The sequence below is a fragment of the Miniopterus schreibersii genome (assembly GCF_964146895.1).
Source record: "Miniopterus schreibersii genome assembly, chromosome: 6".
In the NCBI taxonomy this organism is placed as follows: domain Eukaryota; kingdom Metazoa; phylum Chordata; class Mammalia; order Chiroptera; family Miniopteridae; genus Miniopterus; species Miniopterus schreibersii.
Genome location: NC_138107.1, coordinates 55,202,620 through 55,218,873, shown reverse-complemented (window position 1 = coordinate 55,218,873; position 16,254 = coordinate 55,202,620). Strand labels below are relative to the sequence as shown.

The 16,254-nt window shown below is 42.5% G+C and overlaps 1 protein-coding gene across 1 annotated transcript in view; it reads right to left on the bottom strand.

Moving 5' to 3' along the window:
* Positions 1 to 16,254, bottom strand: part of LOC308559135 (uncharacterized protein) — a gene marked incomplete at both ends in the record, with an annotated part of 127,951 nt that overhangs the window by 35,397 nt on the left and 76,300 nt on the right. The window contains 5 exon segments of the mRNA XM_081141426.1: positions 630 to 725; positions 2,594 to 2,743; positions 7,542 to 7,569; positions 8,452 to 8,590; positions 13,140 to 13,301. Of these exon segments, the coding sequence (XP_080997552.1) occupies positions 630 to 725; positions 2,594 to 2,743; positions 7,542 to 7,569; positions 8,452 to 8,590; positions 13,140 to 13,301 (575 nt within the window).

Below are 16,254 nucleotides of genomic sequence, written 5' to 3'. Positions count from 1 at the left end.
ACATATACAAAAGCAAACAAAATAGTTCCCATCACCCAGCCCCAGAAACCACTCACCTATGGCCAGTCCTGCCCCATCCCCATCACTCCTCACTTCCGTATAATTTTGAAGCAAATTTATAATTGACTTTCATGTTGTTCGTAAATTTTTCTATATTTTATATTTTTAAAAATAAAAACATAATATTTGCTTTAAAAATCAGGAGGAAAACACATAATTGAAAAAAATTCTCTTTATGAATTCTGCTTAAAGAGTTCTCTCCCTACCACTATTTGTAGATGGGTCAGGAGTCACAGGTCTGAGCTGCCAGCCTGGGTGTTTCTCTAAGAGGCTCAAAGAGTGACTGGGAATGGATGGCCTCTCTTCCAGATCATTATAGGCCATGGGAATTTCAGCTGAGTTTACAACCAAGGCTGATGCCAGCTGAGACCATGATTCCCTTCTGATGTAAGAAAACAAGACTCACCCTGCAGTTATTGGGTTTAGAGCCTCATTTTAAAACACCCTGGTTATCTTATAAATTATTCATCACTGACTAGAGTGTGGAGGATCTGACCGATGGCCCCATGACACTGGCTTTGCAGTCTGCATTCAGTTACTCCTGTGATAAGTGGGAAGACCTCTCCTACCTGCATATGATATTCCAGGGTATCTGGGCTGCTACTCATAACTGGAAACAGTCCTCCATCTTCCAGAAATGCTCTCCAAGGGAACAGCACAGATGCCTAAAAGAACCAAGTAATAAACATAATGCTCTACTGTGTTCGTAAGTAATACACTTCTGTATATGAACAGGACAAATGTGTCTGAGCCCCAAAATACTGTGGGATATTTTACTTTTTATGTAGAAATAGTTCTTAATGTATAGTCCTTAATGATGTAGAGTTGAGAGTAACCATCTCATTTTGTTAAATTGATTTTTCAGGAAGTAGCTAAACACAGAAGGGTACTTAAGGCTTACTTCAGTGTAACTAGTCAGCACAGCATTCAAAAGTTCCAGAACAGTATAATACCACTGGGACATATTTATAATCAACAAAGTAAACTTATTCAAATGTTCTCAATATTAATTCTTAAAAATTTGTGCTTAATCACTGCTGTACTTCAATTCTAGGTAACATCTCAAAATCAGTGCCACAATGTTACACGTGGGCCTCTGTGTTCTCCACATCACTGTCCTACAGCCAAGGCTTCCCCTACTCCTTGTGTCACTGCAAGCAGCCCTGGATTTAGTGGGCCTGTCCATCTGACCTCCTTTGACACTTCCAGAGCTGTACTGGCTTCAGACAATTCCCAGATCTGGAGGTGATTCGGGTGGCAGAGGACAAGGACACCTCATCCACCCAATCCCAGGTAACACCCGAAGGCAGAAGGAACAGACCCAATGGTCATGGTCCAGTCTTGTCTTCTGGGTTTAAAAGAGGGTCAAGGCTTGGACCAAGAGTCATTGTCTTGTAGCTAGGGAAGGTAGAAACGTGGGACTTACACATGTTGGGGGTCAATGTTGGCATTACTACATGAAAACATTAGGTTGGAAGTTTTGGAGTGAAAAGACCTAGGCTTATGAGGAGGTCTGAAAAATGTCCACAAATTCTTTGCGACTGTTCCCAGTAAGAGGCGGAGCTTAATTCTTCTCCCCCGAGCGTTTGATGACATTAGTGACTTGCTTCTAATGAAGAGAATGTGGCAAAAGTGCTGGGATGTCACTTTTGAAATTAGGTAATAAAAAGACTAGAGCTTCCATTTTGGGTTCTCTCTCTTGCTCGCTCTTGAACTGTCCCCTCTGGGGAAGTCACCTGCCATGTGAGGAAGCCCGTGCAGAGCCCACACGAATAAGCTGGGAAGTGTATCTTCTGGTCCTGCCAACAGCCACGTGAGTGGTCTGGGAAACTGAGTCCCCTCCAGTAGAGCCTGAGACGACTGACGCACAGGCCAACACCTTAGGCAGCCTCGTGAGAGAGTCTGAGCCAGGACTACCCAGCGAAGCAGCTTCCAAAGTCCTGAGCCTCAGAAATGATATGAAATATTGAATGTTTATTGTTTTAATATGCTAAATTTTGAGGTAATTTTTTATGCAGCCATAGATAACCAATACAGTTTGTGAGCTGGTGCCGCCATGACTACCCAGCAGTCTGATCTCCGGGCTCCCTGGACCTGAAATTCTTTAGTTGTAGAAGGCAGGTAATATTGTTGGTGCCTAGGAGCAATAATAGTTGCCAGGATTACATTCAATAACACATGTAAGCAGGGCTGTTCAAAACTCGGCTGCTGCCTAATGTATGTACTGTAATTGCTATCGTTATTATTTATTAAATGAAACAGATCAAATATTGGTTTTGCCACCAGCAGTGAGCAGATAAGCTTTGCCCCAATTAGCCTGTTGAGCGGTTGGGAGGCAAAAACCCTGACTGGGAATGACAGATGGCCCTGGAGGCAACACCTCTCTTCTATGTGAGTGGAGGGGAGCCAACCAAGACTGGAGGACATTAGAGCTCGGAGAGTCCCTGCGACATTTAAACCAAATGCAAACAAAGTGATAAAATCCCCTCTGCACAGCACACCTTTGACAGGTAGCAAACACCTCTCAGCGCACCTGGGGGCCCTGCGGATCCAGCGGCGGGGGCAGGCCGAGCTGCGCGGCCAGAGCGCCCCGGCCCGAGCGCTGCTCAGCGGTGGCAGCCCGTGGCACAGGCCGTCCCTGACGCACTGGGAGGCCGGAGCGTCCCCGGCTGCCAGAAATGTCCTACCAAAAACGGAGGGAATCTCATGAAAAGCACTTACTTAAGCTTCTAAAGCTTAGAACTCTCTTCAAAACTCCTGTAGTAAGATAACATTTTGAGATTGAACAGGTTGCTTCCTCAGTGACCTTGTCCCTCACCCTTTCTTTACACACGGCCTCCCTCACCCTTTCTTTACACATCGCCTTCACTCTCACAGTTCACAGCTCTCGAGGGAAAGGCACACATACCCTAGACTGGCAGTGACCGGCAAGACTTTCTGTGTGTGGGAGTGTTCTGTAGTTTACTGTCCAAGGTGGTAGCCACTAGCCACATGTAGCTGTTGAGCACTTGCAATGTCGCTGCTGCAACTGAGGAATTGAATTTCAAATTTTATTTCATCTAAATCAATATTAAAGTTTTACATTAAATAGCCACATGTGGCTACTGTATTGGACAGCTCAGCTGTTGCTGTAGAACAACAAAATCAATTGTTTGTTGAATTATTTTAAGACCAATAACCGAGACAACAATTCATGCCATTAAAATTTGTAAAATCAAATTTTAAGTTAAATAATAACCTGGGGTTTGAAAGAGAAAAGGTTTTTGTTTTGTTTTCAACAAAACTTGGCTTTGCATATCAAGAACCAGAAATCCTGAGGACTAGAGCATGAAGTTTATACCATAAACTGTAGAAAAGGAAGTATGCATGATAAATCACAATGACTTTCTTGCTCAAAAGGAAAAAAGAGTTTAGCAAGCAAGGAAAGACTGTTTCTAGAGCTTAAATCTAGTGAATGCCTAAGAAAAGATCCTGACACAGGATAAAGTGCGGGGGAGGGTATCCCAGAACAGAAGGGACTTTTTGCTCCGGTCCTCCATGGACTTGGCCCAAGTCTTGCATAAAGCAGACATAAAAAAGAAATAGGTTAGCAATGACTAAGGGAGATGTTAGCACTGATGGAAATGAGGCAGCCTCCCAGAGACTAGCAGGCAATCAAAGGGTGGGGGAGTCCTTGACAAATGGGTATCTAGGCAGGATGCTAAGCAGCAGGCCAACCAGAAGAGACCTGGGGTTGGGCCAGCTAACCTACAACAGGGATGGGTGAGGTTAGCCACTCCTCCCTACCAAGATGATTTATAAGCACCCCCTGGAACTTGGGTCACCTCTGTGGGGAATGAAGGAGATAGGTGTGGTGTGAGGCTTAAAATTAAATCCAATAGTATGTGCTGCCTTGACATCTGGTAAAATCAGAAGGGCCTTGAATGGCCTAATCACAAGTTCCCTCCCCACTCTGCCCCAGAGGGACCGAGGGCAGTCCCTCCTTACCCCTGAGTAGTGGTTTCAGCTCCCTGTGTGGATGAAAAAGGGGTGCTGTAATAAATCACAAATTCCTAACTGGGCAGGTCAGGGTGGATAGTCATGCCCCAGGCCTATAGCTTCTTTAGTGAAGGTTTTTAAGCCAGCCCTGTCCATTGTTTTTGTGCACCTGGGCTAGCACACCTTTGAAATGCCCCCTTTCAGGCCCCTCTTTCTAAAGTGTGCCTGAGAGCACATAATCTCATTACCTATCCTGTAATCCGATCCCCACCGTGCTTCCTCCCACCTTCCCGTAATCTTCCTTAGTTCCCTTTTTTATTTCAAATGCATAAAAGAAACTGCAAACTGCTATTCTCCAGAGCTTTGGAGATCTTGTTCCCCAGCATATGTAGTCAGTTTGGCTCAAATAAATTCTTATAAAAATTCTCTACAGGTTTGCACGTTTCATACGTTGACACCTACCAGACCACAAAACTATTTAAATGGACCAATCATATCCTCCTGTGGGAACCAGGAGTTACCACATCCCCCTCGATGCACAAAGCCTGCCTCCCTCAGCCCCTGGTTTTCACTCTGTTCCCAAGTGCAGTTCCTCTGTGGCGCTGCCTGGCATACAATGTCCTCTTTCCCTGGGCTGTGAGTATAGGTGACTAATAAATTGCCGTTATCTCATCTGTCCAGTGTTTGGTGGCATGTATCCCCCTCTTGCCCCCCCAACCCTAGTGCCATCCCCATAACCCTCAGGCAGAATCCCTCCCTCACCAACAGAGTAAGAGGCAATTATAATAAAGGGAAAGGGGATAATCTTGAATTAATTGGTTTTAAATATTAAACTGACCACTTTTAAACTCTAAATATGGCTGAATGACGTGGAACTGGAAGGTTAAATATTTTTGCTATCAGCAGAAGTAGGAGTTTATGAACATAAGTTCAAAGACAGGTAAAAGGAGCTCTATATTTGCATCAAACCATTCACATTTTAATGAGAATTAATAAAAGATAGTTGAGTACTGTTATTACTGAGACAGTGGATAAAATAATTGATTTATCCTGATAGCTCAACGATGGAGTTTGGAGTTGCTCAATGGATATGTCAACGTAAGAACATCCAAACCTGTAGAGAATTTTTATGAATTTATTTGAGCCAAACTGACAGCATCCTGGGAAGCAAAATCTCAAATACCCTGGTTAATGGCAGTTTTTCAGTTCTTTTTATACACTTGGAATTAAGTTAGGAAGAAAGATTACATAAAGGTGGGAGAGAAGGTAGGAGAAAGAAAGTAGGGAAATCTCTATGACTGGATTTCAGGATAGTTAACAAGATTATGTGCTCCTTTGAGGGTGGTTATGCCTCTGAGGGGTCTGAAAAGAGAATTTCTCTGGCATTTCAAAGCAAGAACAATGGACAGGGCTTGCTTAAGGCACAGATAAACCTATTTCTTCACCCTATGTAAAATCAGGCCTGGGGTGTGACTACCCACCATGACCTGCCCAGATAAGAAATTTATGATCAGATCACCCTGTGAGGTTACTTTAGGTTACTTGAACTTGTCAGATTTATTAGAGTCCTTTTTTCATTCACAGATATATAAACATTTTCTCCTATTCCTCATATTTTTCACATGTTTTCTTAAGATTCTCACTGAGCCCTGCCTAGGGACCCATGACTCACTCAACACACATATGTCAGTGATGTACCAAGCACCTACTATGTACAAGACACTGTGCCAGAAACTGTCTGAGATGCAAGGATGGGTCTGACCTTCTGCCTAGTAGGGCCCTGTGAGGCAGAGCCCATTATCTGACCTTACAATTAAAAAAAGAAAAAAGAAAAAGAAACAATAGGGCAAAATGGAGTTACTTTTGCTAAGCCACATCACCAAACCAAAACTAACCTAATTGCAGTTTCAGCCTGAATTTAAACAAATCAGTCTGGAATTTGCTGGTCAGCACCAGTGAGGTCATCTGCCTGATAAGTGAATGGCCATGGCCATATTCCAAAAACCCTTCCTTTAGGACACTGAAATTTGAATTCCACGTAATCTTCATGCATCACAAAATTATTTTCTTGAAATTTCCCCCCCAGCCATTGATACATGTAAGAGCCATCCTTCGCCCACGGGCTATACAGAATCAGGCGGGGCCTATGGCAGTAGTTTGCCAACCACTAACTTAAACAGATGAGATTGAGAAGAACCACCCAAGCATTTACCTTCAGCACAAATGATTAATTCACCTGAAATTAAAGATAAGCTCAATCCTCAGGCGTTTCTGACACTGGCTAGTAAATAAACCCTGCAGGTCGGTGGACATGCCCAGAGGTGAATGACAGGCCCTGGGCAGTGTGATTTCAATGCCATCAGAAGACAGCAGCGATTTCCATCAGGTCTTTGCTTGAGCTTAGTTGAGGGCAGATCAATAGGAGCAAAGTGAAACTTTCATGCTTAGAAACATGCATCTGTCGTGTAACCCGAGCTGGTCTATGCCACAGAGAAGCATAAGGCAGATATTAGGCGCCTCTATGGGGCCGCTGTCCTATTGTCCATGTGTTACATCCTTCCCTGCCCCCACCCCCACCCCCAGTCTATGGAAGCACGCTGCCCTCATTCTAGATAAGAGTTCAGTTCTTTCTTTTCAAACTCTGGAGAAGCCTTCAATTTACATGAGCAAAAAGTTCCCTGAGGTAGACAATCATATTTGCTCAGAGTTGGTGAGCTCTGGGAAGGGCGAGGGATCTTCCCAAGCTTCCTGTCTCTTTTGATTATCTAAGGATTTTTCCTTGTTTGCAAGTTCAGCACTAAATAAAATCAGCCAGATTCAGCTTCTCCTTTTCTCCTGCCTCTGGGCTCTGAAACTCCAAGTCAGAATTTGCAAGGAATTTACGTAGGGTGAAGAAATAGGGCTATATTCCGGAAGTTCTTTTTGGATTCCACCTACACAGGGTTAGTAGGGGACTTCTCTTCAGGGTCCCCTTTTATAGCCTCACTGCTGCCTGGCATCCACCCAGTTCTCAGGCTTCCGGGTCAAACGCACCTAGGTTCTGACTCTGGTCTGCCACTTCCTATCTGTGTGATTACACACACACACACACACACACACACACACACCCCAGAGGAGCTCTGAAGAAAAAAGGTCAGAAGAAATGCAATGGATAGGCTCATGGAGAGATAACATCCTGAGTGATTCCCTCTTAGGTCCTCTGAAAAATATACTGAATCATCCAGAAACCAAACACAAGGCACAGTGCCCTCCATTCCTGCAGAGTGCGTGTGCTGGGACAAAGAGAGCCCCACGAAGCAATTCCTGGGGGAAACAGGGTGATTCCCCCGGGAGAACAATAGCAGGCTGAGCCCCTCACAGCTGAAATCCAAAGAAAACTTCTGGAGTACAGTCCTATTTCTTCCTCCTATGTCAGTTCCTTGCAAATTCTGACTTAGAGTATCAGAGGCCAGAGGGCTGATGAACAGCCATCCTGACAATTAGTCAGACCCTTTGCATCCTACCTGCTTGACCAAGCTATAGCTCACAAAGCTGTTTGGCAATAAAAAGGAAACAAATTAGCCTGATTTTTTGTCCTGTTGAGTCTACATTCTAAATCCAGAGTCCCCTGATGCTCACAGTTTAGAAAATGCAGAGTACAAATTGAAAATATAGTTCAGTACAATCCTCACATTTCCATTCCCTGTGGACACCCACACTAACAGTGGGAAGCGATTATCATCTGCGGGTAAGGTCCCCCTCATTGGCTAAATACTCACACAGAGAATTAATCAAAGGAAGTTAATTAATTTTGGCAACTTTAGAATACGGAGAGACCCCCAGAACTGACCTCTCCTTTCTACACAAAACGTGTTATTTACACTGGAAACATAGTGACTCTTAATCCAAACTAATTTTCTCACCAGTCATGATTAATTAACCAAATAAACATTCTTTTTGTATGCAGCGTGCCTAATGCCTACAAGGCCAGAGGTAAATTTACTTATTTATAAATTTAAGTCAGGCAGCTGATTCCATTGACTTCAGAAGTACAGGGAAAACTCTGTTCTTTTGAAAGGTAATTAAGGGCTGAAAACAATAAACAAAACTCTTGGAAAGAATCATCTTCAGAAGTATAAAAATATTATTCCCAATAAAACAGTCTGAATATTGAAAGCAGCAATTGTTATGCAAACTAACTACTGAAATCACACTGACAAAAAATCAAGACCATTATTGTCTGATAAAAACACAGTCCACACGGACAGCCTTTGGGGCAGAGCATGTTTGGTACCCAGTGTTCTGGATCCAGTTGTGCCCCTGACTATTTTAAGCTGGTTATCTAATCTTGCTAAGAGTGAACTTCCTCTATGGTCACTCAAAAACACCTGCCCCGCAGAATTTCCTAGACGGGGTTAGCACTCCAGCCCTTACCTGACGAGCTGCCTCACTGCAGCGTCAAACTGCAGAATCATCACCTCCCTTCGCAGGAGGAGTGCCTGGGACACCTGGGCAGGGTCTTGGGGGCTCTCGAGGCTGTCAATCATGTTCTGCAGCTCTTGAAGCTCAGACACTGGAAGACGGACAACATTTAAGTAGGTAGTGTGAGATGCCAGCTACTTTATCTAATCCAGTGAACCATCATTTCACCTCCAAAGCTAACTTTTTACCTAAATGGACTTCTCTATGTTTGTGAGTATACTGATTATGTTTTGCAAGACCAGCAAACCTTATGTTCTAGAACCCAAGATCTTATGTCGCTTTCCTTCCTTCCTTAGGAAGATAAAAACTTGCTTTGCTTTTCAGCAGAATCAGAAAAGGCTTTCGAAAGAAAGTTTTAAAATTTATAAGGCTACAATCTCTAAATAGATTGAAAACGACAAATTACTAGGAACAGGAAAATATAGGGCTCAGTAGGCTTATTAGGGGGTTGAAATTATTATGGATTATAACCCAGCACTCATTTCTCATAGCCATGCCATCCAAACCAGCCTTCTCTGTCACTGGCTCATCCTGCTGTTGGCTCATGGATTAAAGACGCAAGGCTATCCAAGGCAAGCAAAAAATATAGTGCATGCAAATATGTATACATGTACACACACACACACACACACACACACATACACACACACACATACCCTTCTAGGAGATTCTTGTCATTTAAGGAGTAGATGTGGGAGATCCTAAATTGGCTTATTTCTTGGACTCTTACTGCAAAAGTAGGCTGAGAATAAATAGATTTATATGTGTTTTGGATGGAAATTTAAGTTAGGGCCCGTTGGGGGAATTCAGTGCTGGGTTGAGGAAACTGGCCTGGGTCTAGATGGCTGTACTAGCATCTCTGTGATGGTCCAGAAAAGGAGTTGATCAGGATGGGAGAGTGCAACAAGAAAATGATGAGCCCTGAGGAAGCATTGGTGGGGCAGGTGCGGGGCCCACACTTCCAGGGATGCCAGCATGCCAGCTTCTCTGAAATGCTCAAAAACTTCCTGTGAGGAGAGAGAGAACTTTCTACTTGGGAGGACACCCCTGCCAGTGGAAACTGACCGCTGTGCCTGATATGTAGCCCAAGGCAGAGTGAGACAGGAAACCCACTGATATTTTTTTTTAATATCTTTATTGACTTCAGAGAGAGGGAGGGAGAAGGAGAGAGATAGAAACATCAATGATCGGCTGCCTCCTGCACACCCCCGACTGGGGATCAAGTTCGCGACCCAGGCATGTGCCCTGACCAGGAATCGAACTGCGATCTCTTGGATCCTAGGCTGATGCTCAACTGCTGGGCCACACCCGGCTGGGCGACCCACAGGCATTTTGAGCCGCCTCGGCCCTGTCTGGTCTGGGACTTGATCTCTTCCCCTGTCTCTGGCCTGCAAGTCAAAGGAACTGAGAGAGTGGGGAAGCTGTCCACGGAGCTCGATCAGGGTGGAACCAGGACTGAGAATGGTTGCTAATACTTGCAATTATATGCTCTTGGCTTTAGGAAAAGACAAGGCAGTCCAGGTTTCACATCCATTTGATGTTTTATGCACAACAGAAAAATGTTTTTCGAGTATTTTTCCAACTCCAAATGAATTCAGTTTAATCATCAAACTTTTTATGACTCCTATAAATCTGATGGTCATATTGGGCTGAAAAGAAATTTCCACCAGAACTAGAGTCAAGTTAGAGGAAACTGTACAAGAAGTTTAGTGGTGGATGGGAGGAGAGGTGGTCAGTGAACCTTATTTGTTCAAGGCCTGGTGTGTTTGCTCTGTAAGTAATACACTCTAAGCAGGAACCAGGGGGAAGGTTTATAATCCTCTACAATGGCAATGAGAAAAGAATATGCAGTTACATATGCCCGGTGATTAAAGCTCTGTAAAATGTAAGTGCAAAGTGTACTTGGGCGGGGGCCAGAGGGGGGAAAGATAAAAAGATTTCACTTGTTAGAGTCACTGGATTGTGGGTGATGTTTCTCTATATTATTTCCATTGTTGTTCATATAGTGCTGTGTGTGCACTTTTACATGGTCACATCCCAGCAAAACTGTTCTCTGCAATAGGTGGCATTTTCATTAAAATACAGATGGGGAGGTGGGGACTACACTTTCTTGGTTACTTTTGGATTTTAGAGTCCTCAGTCAGGCTTTCCTGCCTTTGTGGGGTCACCTTGCCTGTGGGAGGGGAGGTGGCAGGCACTGGCAGGGAAGGCAGCCTGTCTGTGAGGATGGGGCCAAGGGCTGCCATGTGGTCGTGGTGGTGGGGTTGGGAGTAGACCTGCACCAGGGAACTTCAGGAAATGAATGAGCCTTTTCTCCTGCTTCCCCAGGAGGGGCCTGTGCGGGAAATCAGAGAGAGGGGGAGGAATGGCAAAAATACTCAGAGCCAGGAGCCCCTGTTCCCAGTTTGTCTTCAGAGTTCCTGAAACACCAAGCTTAATGTGCAGCATCTGGGCTTTAACTGGCCTTTCTGATCCTTGACGAGGAAATCGCAGCTTCAACTCCCACATTCTGATTAGATCTTCTGCTTCATGCTGCCTCCAAGGGCAGGTGCTGGCATTCAAGGCCGGCGAACATTTGGCCGGGGTCGCAGAGCTTGACCTATTAGGATTCGTGTCTAAGAGCTCCCTCCTCAGTCACGCGAGAGGACCAATGCTGAAATGCAGAGCGTCCCTTTAAAAAAGATTTTACAGTATACAAGTCCACCAAAGTCTTTTATCTCACTCCCAACAGCACTGAGATGGCTGACAGGAGTGGGGTGAGTGTGTGACCAGACCCGTCTCATCTTTTCACCTTCTTTCTCCTTGCCTCCTCTGGGAAGCAGGCCAGGAACCGAACAGCCTAGTGTTTTTTAAAAAGGATTGTTTTAGAATGGGATTTTTTTTTAGCTCAAGTTTTCTCTTTATCTATTTTCAGCAAAGCAGAGTATGCAAAACTTTGCACATCCTCTTGGAGCACAAATGTTTGTACTGGCAACACGACAGGGTGCGTGTCTCCAGTCCCACACCCCGGAGAGCCTGGGCCCTGCAGACTTCACTGATTCCGGTTCAGAAGCACAGCAATCGTAAGAAACCAATTTCCTTCGTTCTGAATTCTAGGTCCTCAGTAATTTGGCTTCATTTCCCACCGTTCCTCGGGGTCACACTGGTAGATTCACCATTCTTTGGACTGGCCACATGTAGTCCTGCTTGATGTCTTTGCCAGTGTCCTTTGCTTGTCTTGCCAGGACCATCCCTCCTATCTTTCCCCATTGATTCAAGCGAGGACAAGTCCCCCCAGATCACCTTCCCTGCAGGCCTGCCCTCCCAGCGGCCGTAGGCCCTCCGGTGCAGGGACTTCTCTTAGAAACATGGCTCTGGCTCTGTCTTAGCTTCTATCTCATTTCCATAAAACGCCTGTCTCCCCATTTCAAGGACACAGATGGCATTTTTGCTGGCCCATCCTTTTTTCTCCTGTCCCTCATCTGTAGCCCAGCTCCCACACCTTCCAAACACCCAGCAGCTCCCCAAAGAGAGTATTAACTTATTTTCTGAGTAAACCTCTTTTGACAACAGTCCCTGAATTAGTAAAATGAAAGGATCTAAGAGTGCTTTGGAATGTCTTGATGCTTATATTGAAGACTTGCCAGTAGTTTTGGAAGCTCATTACTCTGCAACAGTTCTGTGCTCTCCACTGAGGCAGCACAAACCCTGCCCCATCTTCATGTGCCTGTCCTCAGACACAGGCATGACCTTCCTCATGGATCACCGCTCATACCCTTCCCTGTGTCTCCCACCTAACCGTGTACAGACTCCTTCAGTGTTCACCAGCACGGTGCAATCTACCGGCAAGCCGGGTAGGGTCTCCACAAACGTATTTCCTTCATGTACCGACCAGAAAGGAAAAGATTCGGATTCTATTACATTTAAGACAACTAGATTTAAACAGGCTTATTACCTCATTCTTTTGGTGTTTCTCATCCTTTAAAATCTGTAGCTACAATGTTATATTTCTATTAATTAATATTTACATGACTAATGACATAATTTAGATGGGAGTCAAATTATTAAAATAACAAGATCAGTTTCCTGGCCTCTGATAAACCCAGCTTACGAAGCCTTTCAGTATCTTTAATTTACCTTGCGCATTTATCTTAGAACCTAGTGCTGAGTTAGACTCATGGATTAGTACTGGGCAGATACAACTAAAGTCTCAATCATTCTCACTACAGGACCATCGGGCCACTGTGAGCTAACCAAGGGCTGTGTGCAAGCTTCCTGATGGTGAATACTTGGCTCTCACCTTGCCCTATCAGTTCATGAGGGCCAGGAAGGGAAAGGGAATGAAAGAACCTGTAAAAGTGGAATTAATCAGTTTGGAGACAGTATATAATGGGATTTTCCTTTGCCCTTCTTATCACTGTCATTTATGAGAAAATATTTTAGTTCTGTCTTTCCAAGTATTAAGAGCTTCTTAGTAATTACTAGATGAGGGAATGAATTATTTTGCAATGTATGTGTGCATCAAATCATCATGTTGTACACTTTAAATATTTTAAATAATTGTATTTGTCAATTATACCTCAGTAAAGCTGGGCGGGAGAAAGAGCTTCACAGAATTCTAACTGAATATTAAGGTGATTTAATTACGTTTAATTACTTACCAATGCCCTCAGTTCCTCCCCAGTCACCTCTCAAAGGGTTATGACTTAGAGGAAATTCAAAACATGCTGGATAGTCCCCAAGTTTAGCGAAACTGAAAAGGTAGGCCACAATGTCATGGAGAGGGGCGATCAACTGTAGAGTCAGCTTTAAGGCTCTGAACGCTGCCTGTAATACAAGGAAATCAGTTTTAAGAAATGTCTAAGGTGTATATAAAATATATGAGCAATTATTAAAGATAACATATTTAAACACAAATATTTAGAGAAACATTTTTATAACATAATACAGGATAATAGTTATAGGAAAACATCTGAAAACAAGAACAACAAACATTCATAAACTTTATAAATTTTTATATGCTTTTGGACAAGGTGACTTCTCAGATGGGGGTTTAAAGCAATGTGTTTCTCTTTGTTTAAAGCCATTGGTGGCCAAAAACATGTAAAAAAAAATGTTTGTATGACCATTAATAAATTACCAAGGGTCACAAATAAACTTCTAGGAGGGACCCATATTTAGACAACATCGCCCTGAAGGAATATCTATAAGCAAAGCATAGATATTTATCAAAACAGTTTAAATATACAACTAAAAAAATTAAACACAGGATCTTAAATATTAATGTTCAAGTGAAAGAAAAGTGAAAAATTATGATCTAACTGAAGAAGGTTTTATATATATATATATAAAACATATATAAAGTATATATATTTATATATAAAACACTTGAAAATTCTTCAATGAAAGAAAGAGTAGTTCTACTTTAATTTTTTTGAGGAATCTCCATACTGTTTCCATAATGGCTATACCAATACATTCCCATCCACAGTGAACAAGGGTTCCCTTTTCTCCACATCTTTGCCAACACTTGTCCCCTGTCTTTATTTTTTTTTAATGTATTGATTTGAGAGAGAGAGAGGGAGAGAGATATATAGAGAGAAACATTGATTTGTCTTTCCACTTATTTATACATTCATTGGTTGATTCTTCTATGTGCTGACTGACCAGAGCCTGAAACCACAACCTTGGTATATCCAGACGATGCTCTAACCAACTGAGCTACCCGCCAGAGCCTTGTCTCTTATCTTTTTAATAATAGCCATCCTAACAGGTGTGAGATGATATCTCATTGGGGTTTTGATTTGCATTTCTCTGATGATTTACCTGTTAGCCATTCATATGTCTTCTTTGGAAAAATGTGTGTTCAGGTCCTTTGCCCATTTTAAAATCAGATTTATTTTATTTTATTTTGCTATTGAGTTTTATGAGTTTCTTATATATTTTAGGTGTTATCCCTATATCAGATATATAGTTTGTTAATATTCTCCCATTCCATAGGTTGCTCATTTTTTAAAATATGTTTTTATTGATTTTAGGGGGGGAGAGAAAGAGGAGAGAGAGAGAGAAACATAGATGTGAGACAGAAACATCGATTGGCTGCTTCCTGCATGCCCCCTACTGGGAGTAGAGCTCACAACCCAGGCATGTGCCCTGAGCAGGAATCCAACCGTCGACCTTTTGGTGCATGGGGCAGTGCTCAACCAACTGAGCCATACGGGCCAGGGCATTTTGTCGATTGTTTCCTTTGCTGTGCAGAAGCGTTTGAGTTTGATGTGGTCCTACTTGTTTATTTTTATTTCTGTTGACTGCACTTTTGGTATTATATTCAAAATGTCATCGTCAAGACCAATGTCAAGGGACTTTTCCTCTGTTTTCTTCTAAGAGTTTTATAGTTTCTGGTCTTACATTTAAGTCTTTAATTCATTTCAAGTTAATTTTTGTGAGAGGTGTAAAGGTGTAAAGGGTTCAGCTTCATCCTTTTGCATGTAGTACTACCATATGATCCAGCAATCCCACTTAAGGATATACATCCAAAGGAAACAAAATCAGTATCTCAAAGAGATTGTCCACACTCCTGCGTTCATTACAGTATTACTCACAATAGCCAAGCTATGGAAACAACCTAAGAGTTCAGTGGACGGATAAATATTTAAAATGTCACACACACACACACACACACACACACACACACACACACACACACACAGGAATAATATCAGGCATAAAAAAGAAGGAAATCTGGCCATTTGCAATAGCATCAGTGAACCTGGAGGACATTATTCCAAGTGAAATAAGGCAGCCAAAGAAAAGCACATATTGTATGATTTCACTCATATGTGAAATCTAAAAAATAGGTCAAACTTATAGAATGGTGGCTGCCAGGGGGAGAGAGAAATGGAGAGATGTTGGTCAAAGGGTACAAATTTTCAGTTATAAGATGAATAAGTTCTGGGGATCTAATATACAGCATGATACCCATAGTTTATAATACTGTATCATATACGGTAACCTGAAAAAGAAGGCCAAAGTGAGAGGCAAGAAACATTTATTTGAAATCCAAAAGAATAGCTATTTGGGAAGCACTGATTCAGGCAGAAACCCAAATAACGTTCTGATTAGGGAGTGAAGGCAAGGAGTTTTCATGAGAAAGGAAAGGAGAATTATTACATGAAGAGAAGGAAGAAATTTCTATTGGTGTTAATAAATCAAGGATGGAATTTCTATAGTGCAAATAAACTAAGTTATTCTTTAGCTATATGTGGTGGTGCTAATTCTAAGAAAGTCTTTAATTTTTGGTCCAGCAGTCAGAATGTCTGCATTTCTGTTAACTTTGCAAACAGTAGTTTGGACTACAATGTTGCTTTAGGCTCAGTCCAAAGATTATTTTACCCAGTTTAAACATCCCAAAGGTTGTAGGAGTAAGATGTACAAGGAATGGAAGCTCTGATTCCATGTTGAAGTGGCTCTATTTATATTATTTTTAACATAATACTGGAAATTTTCTAAGAAAGTAGGTAAATGTTCTTACCACACACAAAAAAGAAAACTATGTGAGGTGATAGATGTGTTAATTAACTTAATTGTGGTGATCCTTTCACAGTGTATATGTATATTAAATCATGTTGTACGATTTTATTTGTTAATTACACCTCAATACAGCTGGGGGTGGGGGGAGAAAGTGTGAGAAATGTAGGTTGTTAAACAGGTTTTCACTTACAAAGAAAAATCAGAATGCTCCTAAACGGCCATTTTCAACATTGCACTTTATTTAGC